Source organism: Zonotrichia leucophrys, chromosome 5, assembly GCF_028769735.1.
Source record: "Zonotrichia leucophrys gambelii isolate GWCS_2022_RI chromosome 5, RI_Zleu_2.0, whole genome shotgun sequence".
In the NCBI taxonomy this organism is placed as follows: domain Eukaryota; kingdom Metazoa; phylum Chordata; class Aves; order Passeriformes; family Passerellidae; genus Zonotrichia; species Zonotrichia leucophrys.
In genome coordinates, this window is record NC_088175.1 from 55,635,172 (window position 1) to 55,659,136 (window position 23,965).

At 45.9% G+C, this 23,965-nt stretch overlaps 1 protein-coding gene across 16 annotated transcripts in view; it reads right to left on the reverse strand.

The window, feature by feature from the left end:
• The window catches only part of BTBD10 (BTB domain containing 10), a 30,768-nt gene extending 9,531 nt beyond the window's left edge, over nucleotides 1–21,237 (reverse strand). The window contains exons 1-4 of one of the 16 annotated variants that reach the window (XM_064715764.1): nucleotides 21,165–21,180; nucleotides 20,450–20,483; nucleotides 19,379–19,496; nucleotides 12,948–13,106 (exon numbers count right to left, since the gene is read on the reverse strand). In XM_064715764.1, coding sequence (XP_064571834.1) covers nucleotides 12,948–13,048 — 101 coding nt within the window. In that variant the 5' untranslated portion in view covers nucleotides 13,049–13,106; nucleotides 19,379–19,496; nucleotides 20,450–20,483; nucleotides 21,165–21,180. The other 15 variants (XM_064715768.1, XM_064715762.1, XM_064715763.1 and 12 more) reach the window with 15 other exon arrangements.
• Nucleotides 21,238–23,965: the final 2,728 nt, after the last annotated feature.

The following is a 23,965-nucleotide window of genomic DNA, read 5'->3' on the forward strand; positions in this document are numbered from 1 at the left end:
AGAAGAGGAGCTGAACTGAGAACAAAAAGGCTGTGAGAGATGAGTGTTGAGCACAGGGCAAGCAGGCAGAAATGCACCTCTCTCTATGGCACACGAGCTTCTCCTGCCCTGCTGGAACGAGGGCAGATCTCCTGTTGGCAAAGCACAAGGGTGGTGCAGAGGGAATCTACTGCAATCCTGTTTTCTGCCAAGCTTAAAATATGCTGCAGTAAGAAATGCATCTTTGGAAGTGGAGTCAGCCAAAGGTCTATTGAATAAGGGAAAAGAACTGCAAGCCTTGCTTCTGGCTGAAAACGCTCAGATTCACAGTCCAAGAATAATGATCCAACTTCCATTAAAAGGAAATTTCCTGAGGACTTCCAGTGCAGTTCTGAAGATATTAAAATTTATAACATTTCAGCACGGCTAATACATCTCCTTACTTGTTTTACCTCTCCATTAGAGAAAGGCAAATTCTTTATTTTGAAAGTGAAATGTGCAAAAGTTTGCAAGAGTGAGATCGGCAAACCTCCAAAAAAAGCCAAAAACAGCATCAATATCAACAATTTAGGAAAACCTTTGCACCTTTCCTTTGAGACAGATATATACATACATAATGTAAACACTTTAACAGATACAAAATATGCCCATAAATTATTAGAAACATGGATTACAGTCTCGAATTCAAGACCAAAGTCTAGCCTCAGTTTAAACATGACAATATTCATTACTACTACAGCTAAACTTCCAAAAATTTGTGATTTTTTTTTTTTTAAGAAGCTCTGTATCTCATCTGTGCATCTTTATATTTGCATGCTATGGTATAATCAGGGGTGCCACAAAAGCGGGTGTGTATGTGTGGAATACTCAAACACCTACATAGCAGCCTGGTGACAAAACATCTCTGCAAATCCCAATAAAGCCTCATGTGACCAGGCCTCTGTTGAGGCACAGCTTTGATCCTAGACCTGATAACATTTCCAACCATGCTGTGAGAAAACAGAGTTTTGCAGGTGTCACATTTTATAGTATCAAAATGCATGACTCACTGGTTCTCAGCAACTAAAGAGCTCTGTTTGCTTTAAATAAGGGAAACGCGCTAGAAAATGAAACAACCACTGTAATGGGATGCAGGCTTATCACACATTTTGGCAGAGCAAACACAAATTCCCCTTTACCAGAGAAGGCAATTAAAATGTGATTGTTAATCCAGAAACCCATCTGAAGCCCCATTAGGCTGCCAGCAGTGACTCAGAGGTGCCAGTGAAGCAGGCAGAGCCCAGTTAATAATCTCCTGCAGAGCTGATAGGAACAGGTGCTACAGGAAGCGGCACTGACTCAGCTTCCTGCTGAGCTGCCCCAAGGAAGGGCCACGGCTCAGCTCTACCCCCCTGAATGGCAACTGGGGCTGCTTCTGCTTTGCTGCCAGCCTGGAGGAGAGGGGCAGAGGCACAGATTATCTATCTGCTCCTGCCGCCAGCCACAGCCATCCCTGGGGAGCCCGGGCCAGCAATCCAGCTCAGCACAGCACACTGGAGACAGGCAGAGGCTGCCAGCTGGAGGAGGACACCGTGCTTGAATAAATCAACTGCTTCTGGAGCAGCCAGCCTGCTGGGTGCAGGAAAGGCTGTGGATGTGTCTATCTGGGCTCCAGCAAGGCCTCTGGCAGTGTCTCCCACAGCTCCCTCCTGCAGAAGCTGCAGCCAGGGCTGGGACAGAGAGTCCCACTCTCTGTGCTGGGCTCAGAGAGTGATGGGGATGGTGCTGCACCCAGGCACCAGGGGTGTCCCTCAGGGCTCTGGGCTGGGGCCAGCTTGTCGCAGACAGTTTTTCATAGAAATCCTTTCTTTGGGATTTGTGCATCTTCTGGGAAGCTGAGGCCCCAGAAGAAGAATGTAACCAATTGTTATCGGCTGCTGTGAAATGTAGCAGGTGATCCTGTGATTGGTTCAGGTTCCGTGTTTACAATTAAGGGCCCATCACAGGAGCAAGCTCGGGGACAGATTCCCTGGACACAGAACTTTGTTATTCATTCTTTTCTATGCTATTCTTAGCTTAGCAGCCTCTGCAACCTCTCTCTTTATTCTTTTTAGTATAGTTATAATGTATTATATATCACATATCAATAAATCCAGCCTTCTGATCATGAACTAAGATTCTCATCCGCTTCTCTCACCTGAAGACCTCATCAGGTGGCTGTAATATTACCTCTGTTCAATATTTTTATAGACGACATGGATGAGGGCATCGAGTCCTTCATCAGTAAATTTGCAGAGGACACAAGCTGGGAGCTTGTGTTGATCTATTGGAAGGAAGGAGGGCTCTGCAGAGAGACTTAGATCAGTTGGATGGATGGGCAGAGTCCAGCAGCATGAAGTTTAATCAGTCCAAGTGCTGAGTTCCACATTTTGGCCACAAAAATCCCCTACAACGTTCCAAGCTGGGACAGTGTGGCTGGACAGTGCTCAGGCAGAAAGGGCCCTGGGGGTGCTGGTGACAGCTGGTTGAACATGAGCCAGCAGAGTGCCCTGGTGGCCAAGAGGGCAAATGGCTCCTGGCCTGGGTCAGGAATGGTGGGAGCTCATTCTGCCCCTGTGCTGGGCACTGCTGAGGGCACACCTGCAGTGCTGTGCCCAGCTCTGGCCCCTCGGTTTGGGAAGGATGTTGAGATGCTCGAGCACATCCAGAGGGGGCAAGGAGGATGAGAGGGGCTGGGAACACAAACCCTGTGAGGAACCCCTGAGGGAGCTGGGGCTGCTCAGCCTGGAGAAGAGGAGGCTCAGAGGTGACCTTATTGCTCTCTACACCTTCCTGAAGGGAGGCTGCACACAGGTGGGGTTGGTCTGACAGAACCAGAGGACACAGCCTCAAGCTACAGCAGGGAAGGGATAGGTTGGATATTAGGAAAAAAATTTTCACCAAAAGAATAATAAAGTACTGGAATGCTCTTCCCAGGGAGGTGGTAGAATCACCATCTCTGGGTGTGTTTAAGAAAAGCCTGGACATGGCATTTGGTGCAATGTCTCTAGTTGAGGTGTTAGGGCACAGGTTGGACTCAGTGATCTTAGAAGTCTCTTCCAACCTCATTATTCTGTGATTCTGTGAATCTTTATTCACCTTAGTAACAGCCATCTAAAATGTCACTCTTAAATCTCATCACTGTTGAGTCACAGGTCACACAAAATAGTTCTTTGATCTGTTGGATATGCAACCAATAAACTTGAAGTTCCATGTGTTCAACAGCATGAGCACTCAGATCAATGCTACCCTTAAATACAACTTTGCTCTACCATGAACAAGAAAACTAACATGAGCTTCAATCTGAACAAAGAGAAATGCAGAAGTGGAGCTTAGCCTGTCAAAATAGACAGGCATATCACTGGCTTTACCCTGTGTTACCTGACCAGAAAAGTTCTGTCCCTGAGCTGCTCTTTCGTTACTCTGAAAAAGGAACTCACTCGTGGCCACTACATATGAAAGAAGACCTGTGACTTTTATTTTCTTGTAAAGAGGCTTTAGAAGAAGTTGCAAGTGCTCAAAGAAACAGGAAGACATCAGAAGTACAAGTAATTTTGATTTACTTGATAGAAGGACTTGGCCACCTCCTCTCCTCTTCTCCCCCTCTAACAAAGGCAGTGTGTCCGAGGTGGTTTCTGCAGGGACACACAAAGCCCTCACTGCACACAGCAATGTGAGGGACTCAGGACAAACGTGGCCCCAGTGAGGAGGCATGACAAACTGGCATTCACTGGGAGCTCCAGAGCTGTGCTGTTGCAGCTTCCTTCCCATCCACACCAGGGGACACGGGATGGGCCAAAGCAGAGCTGCCCCTTGGAGGGGAGGCAGACAGGAACCCCTGTGCTCCACAAGCACCACACACACACCAGGACTCCTCCAACAGCAGGGAAACACTGCAGGTTCCACATGCCACGGCTGCCAGGCTGTATTCACCCCAAATCCACAGCACCCAGGGGAGCCTGCACACAGCCTGACTTCCAGCCTCCAAGAAAGACATCTGAAGCTACCTGAAGAACCATCTCACCCCTGAAAAGAAGTGTTTGCAAAGTCAGCTTTTAAGGGATTCCTCAGCTGATGACCACCAGCTGCAATCTGGGCTGTGGAAGCCGTAAGGCACAGCCCCAACCCGTAAGCAGAATTTTCTCCTGCGTGCTAAAGGACGCATTGCATTTAAATTAAAAGTGTAAGAGAGGAAAACGAATAAAGAAAACACCATTTCAAACCCTCAACCTTTCATTCACTAAAGCTGGAAAAAGCCCCACATATGTAAGGCCACCTAGTATTCAAAAGTTTATCAAAGGGAAGAACATCTTGTTTTATCAATTACTTTTCTACAGGGAATAAAGAAACAAACCCCCCCACTCCCCCCCAATAAACAAACCCAAACCAAAACAACTAAACAACCTCATGAATATTCATGTCTTTTGGCAATATTCACAAATTCAATACTCATTTTTCCCTGGTTTCAAAGGAACATTGGAACATGTGCACTACACCCATTCAAGAACTTTAAGGCAGCCACAGAAATTATTTTCCCCCTCAAACAGGGATCAAGGAAGCTCTGTCTTTGTAAGGGAATGAGGCATTTTCTTTAAAAGCAGATGCCTTGTGAAGAAAACCAAATAAGCTCAAGGTTTTATTTAAGCAAATCTATTTAATATGATGTGAAGGAGGGGAAAAAAAAGTACCATGAAAATGGCAACTTGTCATACTGGTAATGCTTCCTATTTTTGTAGTTAAGGGAAGAGCTGTTTTTAAAAAATGTAAATGCTCTTCAATTTAATGATGCTTTGGAGTCATCTGTGGAAGGAGAGCTTCAGTTTGTCTTTATACATAACAACAGATTGCTTTGAATATATTACTAATTATTAGAAGAAGTCATTAGACCGAATTAATCCTACTGCCAAAACAATTAGCTTGTATTCCAACATAAAAGCTCCATGTGCATCCTACTGAATACTGCCAATAAATAGACTTCTTTTATACAACCAGCTCGTGTCTACACAGAATTATGGTGCTTAACCAATATATTTATTACTCCCAAGCCCACCCTAAAACCTTAAATAAATGAAAAGAACACAGCAGTGGAAAATTAACCAAGACTTTTACCATTTCTCCCCGCCCCCCATCTATTTCTAAAACTTATATTAACTCACCTTAAAATATAAACTTAGATCCATCCTTTTCTAGGCTGATTCCCATAATCAACACTTGTAGAATCAGGCTACAGAGCTTTATCTGTGCACTAAGTTACAGCTGCCATGCTCCGAGGCTTTAGAAGAAATCCCTTCTGCTCATCCTGCCAGGACTTACACAACGACAGCGCTTATGCCCCTCTTCCTCCCCCTCAAGCCTGTTCTTTGTCAGCAGACATTTCAATTGACCTGTGCACACAAAGGACAGCACTTGGCCTTTTCCTCATTCTTCTCCCGAATAATGCCCACGCGTTATTCCCGTTAACAAATACGCACCTTCCTCTCGCGTCTATCAGGGAGGAAACACAGAAGCACGGGAACAATTTCGGAATCAGAGCACAAAGGAATTCCGTTCCTTCCAAAAAGGCAGCTTTGAAATCCAGATCAGCATCCTTTGGCATTACTTATTAAGTTCAGCATATTTGATATTTCCATCATATTTCTTCACCGTCAGCGAGCCTTACTTTTCCCTGCATCACCGCCGCTCCGGGATGCGCGCCCGCAGCTCGCAGCGCACGGAGCGCACCGAGGCGGGCGCGCTGGCTGCGGAGCGGGATTGTGGCGGAGCCTGACTCAGCCGTGCGTGCTGCGCGATCGGCTGACGTGTGACCCCGCGGCTCCGGGGCCCGCAGCCATTGGGCCGCACCGGCACGGAGGGAGGCAGCGCCGGGGCCGCGGCTGTGCCGGTCACAGCCGTGCCGCTCACAGCCGTGCCGGGGCCGCGGCCGTGCCCCTCACAGCCGTGCCCCTCACAGCGCCAGGGCCGCGACTGTGTCGGTCACAGCCGTGCCGGTCACAGCTATGCCGGTCCCGGCCCCGGTCCCGGCCCCACAGCAAAGCCACGCTCCGACCGCTTCCGCACCGTCCGCCCGCATTAACACTGACAATGAATTCACCTGACACCAAGGTCACAGGCGGGTACAGCAAGAGCCTTTAGAGAACCAGACAGTACGAGCTTCATTTTTTAACTACAAGCACCCCTTTCCCAGCTAGGGAAAAATTACTCTCCTTTGTAATAACTTAAAGATCATTAGTGTGAAAAATTAATGTATTTTCTGATTGCATTTTTGCAAATATTAAAATTAATATTATACGTGTTGCGTTAGAAAGCAATGCTGTATTAAGGCTCTTAAGTAGTGTGTTAAATATAGTTTTAAGTTATAAAAAATGTTAAAATAGAAACTATGCTATGTAAGATACTTTTTTAAAGAAAGGACTCACAGTGAGATAGCAGCCACAGGACACCTGAATCTTTCAGAGAAAGAGAATTTATTGCTCCATTATCAGAAGAAACGAACTTCTTCCCACCTCGAAGGCGCTGTTAAGATTTGGAGGAAGAAGCTGACACTGCCCAGCCAGAATCCTGTGTTTGAATGGAATTTATGCATCATGGATGAGGTGTATGAATATGCAACAGGATGTTGCTTTTAAGGGTTAATCCTCTGTTAACGTGGGTCCTTTTTTGTGCTACCCAGAAAAAGGTACTGGCCTTCCGTAACTCTTTGTCTCTATTGTCTCATATTGTCCTAATTCAAAGTGTCCAAATTATTATTACTCTAATTTTATTACTATTTTTATAACCATTTTATTACTATTAAACTTTTAAAATTTTAAAAACAAGTGATTGGCGTTTTTCACAATTAGTATATAATTATATTAATCAGTACATTTGCCCATCAGAAATCACTGTGCATTTTCACACCAAGAGGTCATCAAGGTGAGCCCACCAAGCACAAAAAGCAACACAGCAAATTAATACATGAGTCTGTAAAATTTTCTAAAGATTTTTTGGCAGGATGAGACACTGGGCACTATGAGACAGCTTTCTTTAAATGATTCTTTTTAGAATGTCTGCAGGCTGTTTTAAGGAGTCAAAATACACTGGAGGAATAGCTTAAAACTAAGTCCTACAATAAATAACAATCAAGATGTCACAGGGTGGAAATTAAAACATGATGCAAGCTGAAGAAATGAGGAGGATTGTTCAGCAAATGAGTGCTGTAATAAAGAGGGAAGTCAGTAGGAAAAACAAGAGACTTGTGATTAGAAAGGCAGGAGAACACTGGCACTCCAGGCTGAAGAGTCAGCTCTTTACACATGGAAGGAAGATTTCTGCTCATGCAATTTCAATTACCCGAACCAGTGAATTTTCTCCTGGTTTTAGGGTCTTGTGATGGTTCACACAAGCACTCTCCCCATGCCCCAGGGGAAGAATAACCATCAACCTTGGAAGCCCTTTCTTCCCTTCAATATAAGCCAAGGAAGACATGGCTATAACAAGCTGCATGAAAAGCATGCTGGAAAAACCTCTCTCAGGCCCTTTTTGCCTCTGATACAAAAGTCCCCCAGCAGCAAGATAAAATACTCTGGTTCCCTAAATGGGGTCTCTTCTCCACAGCAGAATTAGGATGTGTTTTTTTTCTTTCCTCCTACATCAGGCAGAAAAAACATGCCATGGATGGACTGGCTCCCAAATCCCACACCACCACCCCTCAGGACAGGACACACACCCATGAAAATCTCACAGACACCCAGCCCAGATGCCACCTTGACTTGGGGCTCCATGGAAGGAAGCCCCAGGAAAGAATTCTCACTGCTCAATTTGGGGGCTGCCACGGGATCTTCCCTGAGCTCGAAGCAGAAACTCTGCCAACACTTTCCACCCTCAAAATTCTTTAATATTCACATAATTCTGGTCTTCAGTGGGTTCTCTCAGCCATGAGTAATGTACTTCTTAGTAATGCAGTTCCATTTCAGGAAAGGATCTCATGAGCAGAGTGTTCAGTTGCCAAAGGGATTTCTTAAAGCAGCAAGGACTTAACCTTTAGGAGGGAACACATTCACACCTTATGACTTCTGCCATGCTCCCAAACACAAGACTTCCATAAAAGAATCTTATACCCATTTCTGCTGCATTGTCAACATGGAAGTTAAATAAAAATCAAACTAAGAAACTCAGAGCAGTATTATCCTCCTTAGAACTGGAAAGGGCCTCCATTTGTTAAAAAACAGCTTTAGAAGTTCAAAAGAAGTGGGACCAAACACAAACTATGTAGCCATTACAGTTTCTGGTCTCACAGGTACAAACAATGAAGTGTTGTCCATAAAAAAATTCTAGTTCTGAGCATAATCACCTCTAAAGTGCTTCGTGTCCCAATTAAATGTGCCAAAGTGCACCACAAAGAATATCTGACAACATTTGGGAAAGGCAGTTTGGGTGCTGAAGAAGTTCAAGAGGATTCAGTGTGTGCTTTAGCCCTGGAAGTCACAAAGTTTCCCTTCTCAGCAGTGTCAAGAAGCTGTCAATGCAGACATGAAGGATGTCACAAGGAAATCAAAAGCCCAGTCCTCACAACTCTAAGATCACTCACTACACACTGGGCACCTTGCACAAGATGAACAGAGTGGTGTTTTGGAAAGCTCTCACTGAGTGCAGCCCATTTTTCTGCATTCCAAGGCCAGCTCTTCCCAGCCCACCTCAGTTTCTCCTGAGGGTTTTCCATGCTGGTGCCTGCAAAGGGTGGATGAGGAGATTTTGCTCTGCCAGTGCCAGGCTGCAATTAGGCATGTTTGCAGAGACTGAAAGCAGGGGATGCACAGCATGACCCCAGCCCCTGGTAAATCAGCCTCATTATTTTCATGCCCTGCCTTGTGCAGGCCTGCCCCATGCTGCAAAATGTTCAACTGCAGAAATCACAGCAAGAGAAAGAAAACCTGTCCCACAGTGGAAAACAGATTATACATTCTGCTATCCTTCCACAGATGAGAAAGGAACTCTTCTGGTGATGCTTCATGTACTTTACAAAATGCTGAGACACGTGGTACTCCCATTCACAACCCATGAATGGCATAAACAATACTGGGGGAAAAAATCCCAGCATTGAGCATCTGCACAACAACTTCTCATCTATTTACAAGATTTAAAAAGCAACTGAAGATCCAAGAGTCATGGCAACAGAATCAAAGCAGAATCACATTTTGTTCATAAATGCAGTAGTGCAGGCAAGACTTTGGATCTAATAATATCTAAACAGAATGAACAAATAAGAAACTGTCAAAAGAGACTAAAACAGAAGCAGACTTAGAAAAATCCAGGACAAATCTTGAAGAGGCAAATTTAAGCCAAAGGTTTTGCACTGCAACTCTAGAAAAAGCACTCAGTGCAAGAGAATTAGAATTAAAGTCTTCCAACAACAAAAACTCCAACACTACAGAGAAATCACGTGTGAAACTAATAACTGATGAAAATTAGAATAAAAAGTACAGAAAAGCAACATCTAATAATGAAAACATGAATTCAGAGATCATTTATTTAAACCTTCACCACTATCAATTCAATGTATGGCTCCTGCACATTTTCTTCCATCTTATTCAGGTACTTAACTAAAAAGCATCTGCAAGAATTTTCTGTAATAGCTTAGACAAACAAGACTGTTTGTATGATTATTTAGTCATCTCCAACACCACATAAATTCATCCTGACAGGCTCTGCAGATTTATACCAGGGATCATATGCATTACATTTTTAGTCCTAATTTTCCACATCTCTCCCTTCTGAATTTTCCATTCCATTGCCCATCTCAGAACAAGGAAAACAACAGTACAAAACAAACAGACCCATGGCCCCAAACAGACCCATGGCTTTCCTTGCTGCCACACAAGCCCCACACACAGGCCTGCTCACAGCCCTAGGTTATGTTTTCTATGAGTCAAGAAAATTATCTAAGCTATTTTAAGAATGTTAAGGCTGAAGGATTAAACACTCCAAAGCACCAAGAAGTGACAAGCTAAGAATCTATCTCCTCTATTACTCCTTTGTTGAGATTATTTACTACAAAGCTCTTATTTCACCATTATGTTTTCCAAACCAGAAATATTCTCTTTCTTGATGATAACAAAGTGTATTTTGAGTAAGACAAACAAGACTGCAGCACTCAAACCTTTTAACATAACAGTTCTAGTTATACTATTACAACTTATGCTTCCAGATGCATTTTTGCCCTCACACTGAATTTTTTACACAGACTTTCACTTGTCTGGATGAAAAAGTCTCAAGTCAGAAACTACAGTAATATGTCCATATTCAGCCACACAAAATCCAATTATTTTGTTCAGGCTTTGAAATAAAGTACACCATTTTCCAATAATTAGATTCTCTGAAGTAATCCAGTATCTCAAAGGAATAAGGTAACAAAATATTTATCCTTTTTTATCCCTTATTCCATTACAATGTCAAACTATTATTTAGATTCTCATTCTCAAAGACTTCCAAAACCACTTTATTTGGGGAAAAAGATTTAAATGATCAGATGTTAGCTTGAGTACTATATCCCTAGCATACAGCTTCCATAAAAATGCTGTTCACCACTGGAAACAAATTGTGTTTTGCCAGAAATATGTGCAATAGCTGCAATTATCTCTGAGGCATAGACTTCCTACCTTTTGATGTGCGACCCTTGAATTGACATTGCATGAAAAGATCAACAGTAGCTTTTCTGCAAAGCACAGGCCACAGAGTTAACTCCTATCTGCATCAAATAATCTTTGCAGAAAGCTGCAGAGCTTTTTATTGAAATATTTCCCCAACATAGATAATCCACCCCAGACCACACATGGTCAGACATGTGTCCTGTTCCTCTGGCTTGGAATTCCCAGCTGCAGTTCCCAGCTCCCACCCTTTATTTCAAACTTGCCTGCAGAGTCCAGCTCATCACCCTCATTTCTGTGACTGATCAAGGAGTCATTCTTTAACCTTTGGGTTCTCCCTGTCTCACAAGATACTCAGTAGCTTCTGGGCCTTCAAGGAAGTTGTTGATTAGAGGTAATTCTGAACTGCTGACACCAGCAGTAACTCCACTGCCCACATGTTGCTGGAGACTTGTGATCCCTGCTCTCCTTGTGGGGGCACAGCCATGTCCTTGGCAGGTGACAAACTCAGCCATGTCCTTGGCAGGTGACAAACCAGGCCTGTGTCCTTGGCTCCCTGCTGACCTGGGTCACACAGAGCACCCGGGGTTTGCAGGTGTCAGACCCCTCAGACCTCGCTGCCCCTTTCAGTTCCCAACAGCCCCCTCAGGCTCTGTGTCTGTCCCACAACAGTTTTGGGTTCTGTTCCAGTCCCTGGTCACCACCTGGCCTGGGCTCAGCAGGAACCATGGGGGCACTGCCCAGCCCTCACTCCACACAAAGCCCATCCCACACACACTGCTCACTGCCGAGGCTGTGCCACACTGGAATCCCAAAAACAGAGCTGCATCAGCCACCCCCAGACACAGCACCTGAATAAAAACATCAGGTGTATAAAGCTACACCCCTCCAACCTATCCTGAATAAAAACATCAGCTACACCCCTCCAACCTTCCCTGAATAAAAACATCAGCTACACCCCTCAAACCTTCCCTGAATAAAACCATCAGCTACACCCCTCAAACCTACCCTGAATAAAACATCAGCTACACCCCTCAAACCTTCCCTGAATAAAAACATCAGCCCTATAAAGCTACACCCCTCCAACCTTCCCTGAATAAAAACATAAAGCTACACCCCTCAAACCTTCCCTGAATAAAAACATAAAGCTACACCCCTCCAACCTTCCCTGAATAAAAACATCAGGTGTATAAAGCTACACCCCTCCAACCTTCCCTGAATAAAACCATCAGCTACACCCCTCAAACCTTCCCTGAATAAAACATCAGCCCTATAAAGCTCCACCCCTCCAACCTTCCCTGACCTGCAGCACCAGCCACCCTCCTCAGGTCTGCCTTAACCACTCCATTATTCACAGCACAGGCCTCTAATTACATGGCTCTCCCTGTGAGCCTTTTAATTACTGCTGCATTCTTTTGTCCTGCCCTCTTGAATTTCTCACAATCATTCAAGAATTAATGGCAGGAAAATAACCCACAGAATTAATTGCCTAGAGAATTCTTTGGGCAACACTTGAGTCCAGTTTATCTGCATCCATACAAGTAAAATGGGGAATGGTATTGAATATGCTCCTTAGCTCTTTCCCTATCATCTTGCCAGTAGGAAAGCTTGAATAACCAACAATTTTAGCTCATTTACAGAGATGTTTCAGTTATATTTAGCACTTCTAAAAGGGCAAAGTACTTGAAAGATACACACTTATTTGGATGCTTAAATATCTTTCCAGCAATATGTTTCTTCTCATACATTTGCAAGGTGACTAACTGCTTTGCTTAGTTCATTTTTGAACACTGTACACTGGAAAAACACTAATTAATTTCATCATTTTGTCAAATCAAGAAGCATTTAAAAAAAACATTCTTACTGTGAGGGATGCAGGCAAAAGCAAGATATGACACACAGCTTAACAAAGAAAGTGCCACAGAAAGTGATACTGGCATGCAAGCAACTATTAGCTCTCACCATGGACTAGTTGCACATAGTTTTAGGGATGTAACTCCTAGCAAGCACCCCCAAAAAATTCATATATTTAATCACTCAACCGGTGTTTTGATATGCACACAAGGCATTTAGGTTTGCTTTTTTTGTTGTTTTTTTTTTTCTTTTTTTTTAAGGACTAAAATGCAACCCATGGCAAAACAAATCTAAGCACAGACTGGGGAAGCTGACAAATCAGGTCAGAAAACACCTCTGAAAATAATTAAGAAGCATTTTTTGAAGAAGAATTACAACGTTTATGACAGGACTTGCCACAACCAGATACAGTAGCCTTTAGGATGGACTTTGTGTGCAGTTTTTGAGATGCAATAGATGGGACACAGCACCTACCTTGAGTGTTTACAAAGTTTACGAGGTCTATTATGCAATTTCCGATCCCAATTCTCTGGATCACTGGAGTTACTGTCATAAGGATGAGGCCGTCCTGCCATTCCACTGCCAGCTTCCTCACACTACTGCTCTGAAAAGCACACATGCAGCACTCACAACCTACATTAAGAGAGCAGTGTTTACCTTTAAGTAATGCCACACAGGAAAGAAAAGTCAGACATGCAGAATTTAGTGTTGTTAGGTTTTGATTTTTGAAATGCAGATTACAGAAAAACAGGATACGCTGAAGCAGAAATTGCATGACAATAATATTTTACACCTCTTGCTGATACCTGCACTAAAAAGAGTCTTTGGTTATAAAAAAATATAGTTCTGTAAATGCTGGCAGGCAAATTCAATTTTGCAACAATTAAATTCACTGTTATAAAACACAAGACAAACATATCATGATTTTCTTTCAAATGTATAAAGTTAATTCAAAGGAGGATCCCAAGCACAGAACAGAGATCAACAGTTTTACACTTTGAATGGCTGACCAAGAAGAAAACAGAATTAACATTTACATCTGAGTCCTCACTACAAAATGGAATTAACAGCAATCCTTAGAGACACTTAATGTGGTCCAGTTTCACTGACTTTTGCAGAGAAGTCACAAAAACTTAATAAAAATAGATAGAATAACTACCCTTCCTTAGTGGGGCCTGATGTGAGGTTCAACTCCCTTCAGAATTCTCTCCTGGCTCAACCCACCCAGTGACTGTCAGCAGAGACAGCCAATCTCCAATCTCTGCTGCTCAATCACAGCTCTAAGTGACACTTGTGGCAACACAGTCGGATAATTCACAACGACCTGCTTACAAAAACTCTAAAGCAGCCACAAGGGAGCAGCTGATGATTGCACAACATCTGGGAAAAAACTGAATTACAGATAGATAAACCCTCCTAGCAATGGGAAGTCTACTATGTTTACTTGTATTACATTCAATAAAACTTATCCTACATGGAAGTGAGTCCCAAAGCAACTGAGATCTCTTTAAAACAAAGTTACTTCTCAAATAAACTGTCCTTTAAGTCATGGAAAATGAAATAGCTCTCCTGGCAAATATAGATTCTCCTAGCTAAATTTAGACCCAAAAGTTTTTATTACAGGGGAAGAAGAGAACAAGCTTCTTAAAAGTGTTGGTTGCATCCAAGTTTTGCCTTCATGTTCAGTTTTACCCAAGCAAACAGGTTTAATACAAAGTATACAGTCTCCATCACAGGGTTGGGTCTTTTTCCTGTTACAGCTGCTATAATTAAATGCACTTTGATGGGAAGACTCCTATGATCAGGTGTCCATACAGAGTCAGGAAGAGGAAAAAACATTTTATTTAAAATTACAGGAAATACTCAACTTTCTCATAAAAAAAGAAAAAATCCTGATAAGCATTTCATTGTGTATTACCTGCAAAGTCAGGTTAGCAAAGCACAGTCAATAAGTGAGTGTATTACACAGAGAAGTTTGTAGGATCTGCACACATTTATCAGGAGAAACAGGGAGAAACCTACAACCTGTGTCAGAACAGAAAGAGTATTATTAAAAAGACTGGGGGAAGGAAGGCTGGCTCTGAACCCAGGGGCCGTGGTTCCCAGCTGGGGTAAAACACCAGGCACACACCCATAGGAGAATAAAGCCACTTTGTATCCCCAGCTGAAACAGATTGTGTTCATTAGATGGAGCTCTGCAGGCAGGTACAGCCAGCCTGGCTGCCCACGGCAACAGCAGCGAGTGCACACCGAGCCGGGAGCAGTGAGGGCAGCGACACCACAGCTCCCATCGGGCCCTACAGAGCCGGCCTGGCTGTGCACACACCGAGCCGGCCTGGCTGTGCCCACACAGAGCCGGCCTGGCTGTGCCCACACACCGAGCCGGCCTGGCTGTGCCCACACAGAGCCAGCCTAGCTGTGCACACCGAGCCGGGAGCAGTGAGGGCAGCGACACCACAGCTCCCATCGGGCCCTACAGAGCCGGCCTGGCTGTGCACACACCAAGCCGGCCTGGCTGTGCACACACCAAGCCGGCCTGGCTGTGCCCACACAGAGCCGGCCTGGCTGTGCCCACACACCGAGCCGGCCTGGCTGTGCCCACACACCGAGCCGGGAGCAGCGATGGCAGCGACACCACAGCTCTGCCGTACAGAGCCGGCCTGGCTGTGCCAACAGAGCCGGGAGCAGCGATGGCCGCGACACCGCAGCTCTGCCGTACAGAGCCGGCCTGGCTGTGCCCACACCGAGCCGGGAGCAGCGATGGCCGCGACACCACAGCTCTGCCGTACAGAGCCGGCCTGGCTGTGCACACCGAGCCGGGAGAAGCGATGGCAGCGACACCACAGCTCCCATCGGGCCCTACAGAGCCGGCCTGTGTGTGCACACACAGAGCCGGGAGCAGCGATGGCAGCGACACCACAGCTCCCATCGGGCCCTACAGAGCCGGCCTGGCTGTGCACACAGAGCCGGGAGCAGCGATGGCCGCGACACCACAGCTCTGCCGTACAGAGCCGGCCTGGCTGTGCACACAGAGCCGGGAGCAGCGATGGCAGCGGCACCACAGCTCTGCCGTACAGAGCCGGCCTGGCTGTGCCCACAGAGCCGGGAGCAGCGATGGCAGCGACACCACAGCTCTGCCGTACAGAGCCAGCCTGGCTGTGCACACACAGAGCCGGGAGCGACAGGGACACCACAGCTCTGCCGTACAGAGCCGGCCTGGCTGTGCCCACACCGAGCCGGGAGCAGCGATGGCAGCGACACCACAGCTCCCACCGGGCCCTACAGAGCCGGCCTGGCTGTGCACACAGAGCCGGCCTGGCTGTGCACACAGAGCCGGGAGCAGCGATGGCCGCGACACCACAGCTCTGCCGTACAGAGCCGGCCTGGCTGTGCACACAGAGCCAGCCTAGCTGTGCACACAGAGCCGGGAGCAGCGATGGCAGCGACACCACAGCTCCCACCGGGCCCTACAGAGCCGGCCTGGCTGTGCACACAGAGCCGGCCTGGCTGTGCACACAGAGCCGGCCTGGCTGTGCACACAGAGCCGGGAGCAGCGATGGCAGCGACACCACAGCTGCCACCGGGCCATCCCCTCCTCTGCTGGGCCTGCTCCCACTGCAGCCTTTGCCACAGCACCACAGGTTCCCTTACAAGCTTTCCTTTCTTTCCACAAACCCTCTCTTCCCTTTCAAACCATCCAAGAGCTTTAGAGACACCTGACCCTCTCAGGTACACACCAAGGCAGGTGCCAAACAGGCACCCAGCACCCAGTTCCGATTCTCTGCACGGAGGCCAATATTTGAATCTAGCTGTTGTACTCAGAAGATGTACTGTTTTTATGAGAATTGCAGCTGAAAGGCCAATTTAAAGCTACTTCCTTAAATGGTCTCACACTCTCTGCCTTCTCCCCATCCTTCTTACAATGAGAACTCAACAGGAAGATGCAGCTCCACACACACCTCAATCAAAAGCCCGTTCAGAGCAGGATCAGCTCCTCCCCTTGGCTCTGCAGCCCCACGCTGAAGGCTCACAAACAAGAGATGGCCCAGGGGACAGAACCAACAGATGGAACTGCTTCCCATCAAAGCTGCACTCCCAGCACATGGGAACCCCAGCAGTGCCACTGAGGGTGCCAGGCTGGCACCCAGCTCAGAGCCAGGCACAGCAATGGAAACGAGGGGAACAATCCCAGGTGCCCAAAGCTACAGCTTGTGAAACTTCTTGTTTAGTTCCAAGCATGTCACACCATGAACATGTTCCCTCCATCCTCCATCCAAGGCCCTCAACAATTAACACTACTCTAAAAAACAATTTGCTGCAACACAGCCAATTTTTTCTCCTTGACCACTGCTGATAGTGCTTTTGTGCAGATTATTCTCAATTTTAAGTCTTAACAAACCTTAAACTAAAGACTATAAGCAAAGAACTCTTTTGTTTTGCTCTGTTAAAAAGAGTTCCTTTTTCCAATGAGAAAATGCTGTATAAACTCTGAAGTAACTAACCAGTCATCCTGATTAATATTTAAACACTTCTGCAAACCCACATTTTCCTGCAGCAAAAATAATGTTTCAGCTGTGGTTTGTTTTTTGGGCTTTTTTTTTCATGGATTCACAAGGCAGGCAATAAACAAAGCATGTTTTGAGGAACATTCTGACCTTGTGTACAAGAAAAAAACAAAAACAATCCCTGCAAGAGTACCTGGCCCCAAACACTGTTTTAAACCTTCCATGAAAACAAGGAACCACATCTGAAATGCTGGTGAAGGTGAAAAGGCACTGGGAGCACATGAAATAAAGAATCAAATCCAAATACCCTCAGCAGATCACACAACAATGGCGTACTGGCCAAGGTGGTTGGCATTCTGATTAGCTAATTAGTAATTAGTAATTCTCCAGGTGTAAAGAATGATTTCATACCCTTCTGCAGAAAGCAAACACTCCAGAGAATCATCACAGGGAATAATAGGAAATCAGGAAGCAGACTTTAATTTTCAAAGCTTTCAGCACAGACAGCTAGAACACTTCAGATTTACTAACATCAACTTGAAGCCAGAATCATCACTAATTTATGAAAGTTGCAGGCTACTGAAATCCAAGGGAATTGTAGAGACCCAGTGGGTTTGACAAGAGAAAAGTCAATGTGGTAGAGCCACCCCAGCCATTGCAAAACACAGCAATTAATGTGTTTACAGCACTACTAAAGGAGCTCATGAAAGGATGGATCATACACTAATTTGTGATAGATATTGCACAGATTATTGGTAATAACACTTAAAGCATATTCAGCTCTGTGCCATGACCAATAGAATGCACAAAGGCTGCTGAGCAGATCAAGGGAGATTCAGCCATCAGGTGCTGGACAGAGGTGGGCATGCACTTCTGTGAGATGCAGGACCTGTATTTTTCAAGGCACTGCAGGCCAGGAGGGGGTAGAAAATGCTCTCTGGAAATCTTTCAGCAAAGAAAGAAAGCTAATCAAACCCAACATCAATGCATTTCCAGCCAGCCAGTCACTCTGTAATTGCTGAGAATACCTGTAGGCTGCAAAAATCTGGAGTCTTACTAAAAATGATGATTACAGTACCCTGCAATTTTGAGGCAGAGAGCCAAGATGTCTTCTGGCCACCAGCTCATCAGGTAGAACAAAGATCTGATGGCTCCTGCTGTCAGTACTGAGGAAAGCATTCAAATAACTACCATGTAATACTTCAGGCATCTACTCAGCTCTGAGCCTTGGTCAGAAGCATTTCCAAAAGTAGGACAGGTTTCAGAAGTTCCTCTGCTCTAACCTGCTCCCTGGAAAGGTGGCCCAGGACAATCAGGAAGCTCCAACACACAAGTCACCAGCAAGGACAAAACTTGGCATGAGTTGTGACAAAGAAACTTCAAGGCTCAGATTAAATATTTAGACTTTCTGTGAGGAGTGACAGTCTGCTGCTCACTGCCTCTACTCATCAAAGCACAAAAGCAGCAGCAACAAAAAGGAACTTCCAAGTCAGATTCACTGGGAACGCAAGCACGGTGACATTACATCCTAATTAAGAAATCCAGTTCAAAGGACACATGCTCATAATGCAAACACCACATACCTTGGAAATCCATACCTGCCAAGTGAGTTTCTTGCAAACTAGTGCAGACACCACTCACAATTCAGCCACATAAAATAGCTTTATACATCATCATCACTGCAATGTTATCAAACTGACACTGATTAAAGCACAGCTCACAGACATCCTTTGCAATACAGGCTCAACATTCACACAGCAGGTCAGGATTGAAGCTCCTCTTAATGAGCAAGTGGGGAGGGAAAAAAAGGAAAAACAACCCTGAGCAGTCACAGGAAGCTGCTGGTATTCCTATCTAGAGCAGCATAAACAAGAGATAGTAGTGAGTAGCCTGCAAGCTGTTTAACTCCTAAAGGGAACACGAGGACAGAGCAGCTGTTTGACACTGGAAGCCTAAAGAGCAAGAGGCAGATGACTGCCAGCTCCCCCTGTGTTCTGGGATCACTGTGGGAAACCTGCCCAGCTCCCCCTGTGTACTGGGGATCATTGTGGGAAACCTGCCCAGCTCCCCCTGTGTACTGGGGATCATTGTAGGAAACCTGCCCAGCTCGCCCTGTAAAAGCCCAGTGGATGGAGCAGCTTCTCCCTCCAGAGCAGAATCGTGGCTCTCAGTGCAGCAGAAGGAGCAGAGCCCAACTCCTTGCACTGCCACTGGCCCCAGCCCTGAGATGCAGGGCACCAGAGCAGCAACTTCATCTCCTGAAGGAACAAGGTCTGTACCCATGGCTGCACCCAGCAGGGACAGCACATCTCAGAGAGCAAGAAAATTCATGCACACAGTTTTTCCCAGCTGAAATGAAGTCCAAATTAGCTTTTATACATATTTTAAAGAGATACATACTTTCATGGATAAGCAACGCTGCTAAAGGAAAGCTGTGCTGAAAGGAACTGGCACAGAAGGAGGTTCTGGTCTTTGGGTGTGAACCAGGACAAAGCAGCCCCAACCCGAAGCACACAAGCTGCAAAAACACACAGTTTATAACAAAGTGACAGAAAACCCAACAGGGATGACATCTGTTACTAATTTAACACACAATGTCATCCACACATCAGCTGTTCACCATTTTCAAATGCAATTGTGCCTAAAAGGAAAAGTGGGCTTTAAGAAGGAATTTAATGTGGGATGTGAAAGCTGCTTTAGCTTGTTGTCTTTCTTAACCCCCGGGTTCCCTGGCACTAACACACAAACACCAACATGCTGAAAACACCTCCCAGAGCAGCCTCACACAGCACCACCTGCACAGGGGGCAATGGCAAGCACAGGCAGGATGCATGATGAGGTCTGGAGACAGAAATGGTACAAATCCAGGGGTAATACTCAAAGGCTTTTGGCAATCTTAACAGGAAAAGAAAATAAAATCTCTGATGTTTTGCAAGAGACTCAGTCCAAGACACACTGACAGACCTGCCAAACACAGTGCAACAGACTGCCCTAACGACAGGGCAATGGATAAAAAAAGAAGGAAAAAAAATCATCCAGTTCCTTTTGACTGTACTTGTGTTCAAGCTACAGAAATTCCAACACCAGATGATGCAGAGACACGTGTTTCAGCTCAGAAAAAAGATAACAAGTATGCACCACCTGGTTATGGACTCTGAATAGTGAGGCTGATAATTTGAATTGCTTCTCTGGCAAACCTAGGAGGAAAAGAAAGTATCTTCCAGGGAAAGGATCAACAAAGGTGAAGCAACAGAGCTAAGTGCTCTTTAAATGAATCACTGAAGGTGATCCGTGAAGAATACAGGCAAACAGAAGTAAGGAGAACAGTGTCAACAGTCAAAAGGCTACTGAGAAGCCAGATTTTAAGCATGTATTCGAATTTGTAAGAGGCAGCCAACAATAAAGAACAAAAAGACACAAGGCTCAACCACTCCTTTGGACAAAGAAGCCAGACAAGTGACAGGAACAAACCTGGGAGAGGTCTATGATGAGCTCGATCCAAATTCTGAAAGAAAAGGGTTCTAAAGTGACACACTGGATGGGACCAGAGACAAAGAGGGAAAAGATGCAGACATGGCAGCTACAGACAAAAGTGAATGTAAAGAAAAAAACCTTATGACAGGCAACTGCAACAAGTAATTGTACTATGGCAGATTTATCATACAAACAGCTGATATTTTCTACAAATAAAATATGGTAACACAGAAAAAAGAATCACAGAGATACTGGACTCGTGATGAAATCGTTTGAGAGGGTAAATGACTGCTCAGGAATTACATGACGGCTGTCAGGCAATACCACTGTCCCTGTACAGGCCTCGCAGGTGCTCCCGATAAACAACACGAGATGAAAGCCGGGGATGGCAGCCGAGCCCAGCCCGCTCACGGCACACAGCAGCCGAGGCACGGGGCCGGTGTGCCTGCGGGCTCTGGGTGCGAACCCCGCGGCAGCACCGGGAGCCCTCCCTGAGACACCGCCGACCCACCTGGCCGCGCCACCTGCTCCGCGGGGCTCACTGCGGATCTCCGGCGATGCCTTCCGATCCCAAAGGCTCTGCGGCAGGGGAAGCGGCGCCGGTGCGGCCGGCGGGAGCCTCGGGATGCCGGGCTGAAGGAGGCTGAATGGGGCTGAAGGGGGCTGAAGGGTGCCACAGGCCCGCCAGCCGCGCCCGCCCGCCCGCACTCACCGGCTCGGCGCGGCCGCCTCCCGCCGCCGCTCCGCCAGGCCCGGCACCGCCGCCAGCTCTCGCGAGAGCCGCCCCCGCGCCGCGGAGGAGGCGGCGGCAGCGCCCGCATCTCGCGAGACTCGCGGGGCGGGGCGGGGCGCGCCCGCGACGCCGTTGCCAGGGAGCGGCTGGGGGCGTCTTGAGGGGGGTGAGGAACCCGCAGCCTGTGAATAAAAACCCAGCGGAAAAATACCGCGGGGAGTGAAATGAATTAACAAAACCGAAATGGCGACAAGTCACGTAGAAATAAGATACATCCCCCGCGCAACCCTCCGCCGAGACGGGCCGGGGCGGTGCTGGAGAGCGAGCGCCGCCCGACGGCCGTGGAGAACGGCGGGGCGGGGAGCCGGGATCTCCTCCGGGGAGCCGGGATCTCCTCTGAGGAGCTGGGATCTCTCCTGAGGAGCCGGGATTTCCCTTGTAGAGCCGGGCTCTCCCTTGAAGAGCCGGGATCTCCCTTGTAGAGCCGGGATCCCCTCCATGGAGCCGGCATCTCCCCTGAAGAGCAGCGCTGAGGGGATGATGGCGGGCCAGCTGCCATATAGTACAGTTTATATCTAGGAGAGCTGGCGTCTCTGATATCTCAGTTTTCATGCAAAATCTGATTCCTGATTTTAGTTACAACTCTATGTTTGTACAGTCCTAGAGGAAATACGGAGTTTAATCTGCAGTCTGTTTAGGAATACAATCAGTAGACGTGGCTGTCATTCCATAAGACCCCAGCAGAACTATCCTGTCCTGCAGTTCAAGCACCCTCAATGTACTGAAGTGTCACAGGTGCCACTAAACCCTTCCCACCCCTCATGGCACAGAGGAGGGAGGATAACCCAATACTGAGCCCCAGATAGATTCAAATCTAAAGAAAACATTTGTCTTTTTTCTAAAATATTCTCTGATGCATTGTTATTAAATACAAGCAGGTTTGATTTCCATACTAGGGGAAAGGACTTTAGAAATCCTCATGCACACTGGGGACAGGAGGGGAAGAGGGGACAAGAAAGCAAAGACTTGTGCCATATCCAAACACCCCATAAAGGATGGCAGCTTTGCTACAACAGACAGCAAACTATGAATCTGTTGAATGAATTCTCTTTTCTATCCTTCAACAATGGCCAGAGAGACAAACCACCCAGTTCTAGAAAGCCAGCCGCAGAACAATGAGGGGCAAGCAGCTGGCACAAAAGCTGTCAGAATGTGCAAACAAGGCAAGGAGGCAGATGCCACACGCCCAGTGGTGAATAAGCAACACCAAACACAAGCATTTACAGCAGGCAAGGTCAGGAGCATCTTAGACAGCCAAATCAGTCAAATAGCCAGCAGGAGCTTTCACCTACAGATCTTGCAGTCTGTCTTGTTTCTGTTTGACTTCCTGTGATTTTGGCCTTGCTAAATTTTCATGAGCTTGTTGGGGTTTTTATCCATGTGCTACTGTTTAGCTCCCCCTGAGGATCAATATTGATATTGGTGGGTTTTTTTAATGAGGCACCTGTGAGAGACACGATTGATTTTTTTCACTGAGAATTCTGTAAAAACCAGGTGTGCACAGTCAGTATGCATGTGCACAGGGTAGGCCAAAAAAGCCTTTGTCACATTACAGAGCAAGGTGATCCTTCCCCTCTCCTGACCCCAGTGAGGCCACATCTGGACTGGTTATTTGATCTACATTTATCATGCCTCTTTTATTTCTTTTCTGACTGCTGTGGTTACAAATTATCATTATGAGATTTATATAAGTGTTTCAATGGCCCAATAATTTCTCACCATCCTCTTTCTGGTGCCCTCAGTCAATAAAGGGAGATGACCAAAATTGCACATTTGTTCAGGTGAAAATGAATCTTTGCACTTTTTTGGTATTAAAATGTTTTTGATAACATCCTCTGTCCCACACTGAACCTTTTGCTGTTGCAACTGCTGCTACACTGATCAGAAGTTTAAGCAGAAAATCCATAACAAATGTACTTTCTAGATAATTAGTAAGTAATTATATTAATATTCCATCTTCTTTTTAATGGGCATTACCTAGCACTAGGACTAGACAACACTATGTTGTCTCTAGTCCTGAAAAGTCATACTGTAAGTGTACAGAAAGTTTAAATATTTCTGTAATCATCATTCATCTATTGGGTAGCTGAAGATTAGGAGGAATTGTGGTTTGGAGAATAGAATTATTTTTTTTAGATCAAAATGGAACAGGTTATGATTTTGGCACTTGAAGATTATATAGTTTATGTGTGTGTCATTATTGCAAGGGGACATCAATAGGTTTGTGCTAGGTAAACACTTTTTATTTATCCACCATTGTGATTTTGTATGCTGGAAGAATGGAAAGGAAAATAAAATTACTCTCATCATTACTTTTGTGCTTATTTTGCTGTCATAAAATTAAATGGCTTCATGGTCTTACCCCAAATTGTAAATTACACCCAAACAGTCACAGGCCAGTCAGTTCTTATGCTTTAAAATAATGTCCAAGAGCTTTTGGTCCACTTTATTTGGTAATATATAAGTGAGACATAGGTACAAAAATGCAATTTCATTGATTGAAGTTAGCACAGATGCCTGATTAAAGAATAAATAGAAAGTGCACCTTAAGCAGACAGTTGGCACAGAGCCCTGGTCCATCTGCTCCCAGCACCAGGGCCTTTGCATTGCTGCAAGGATGGCCAGGAGCAGGGGCAGGTCTCTGCTTACAAACACATCTGCAGCCCTCAGCAGGCTGCATCTATATCTGGGGGGAGTTAGGGGGGTTTGTGAGGCTCCCC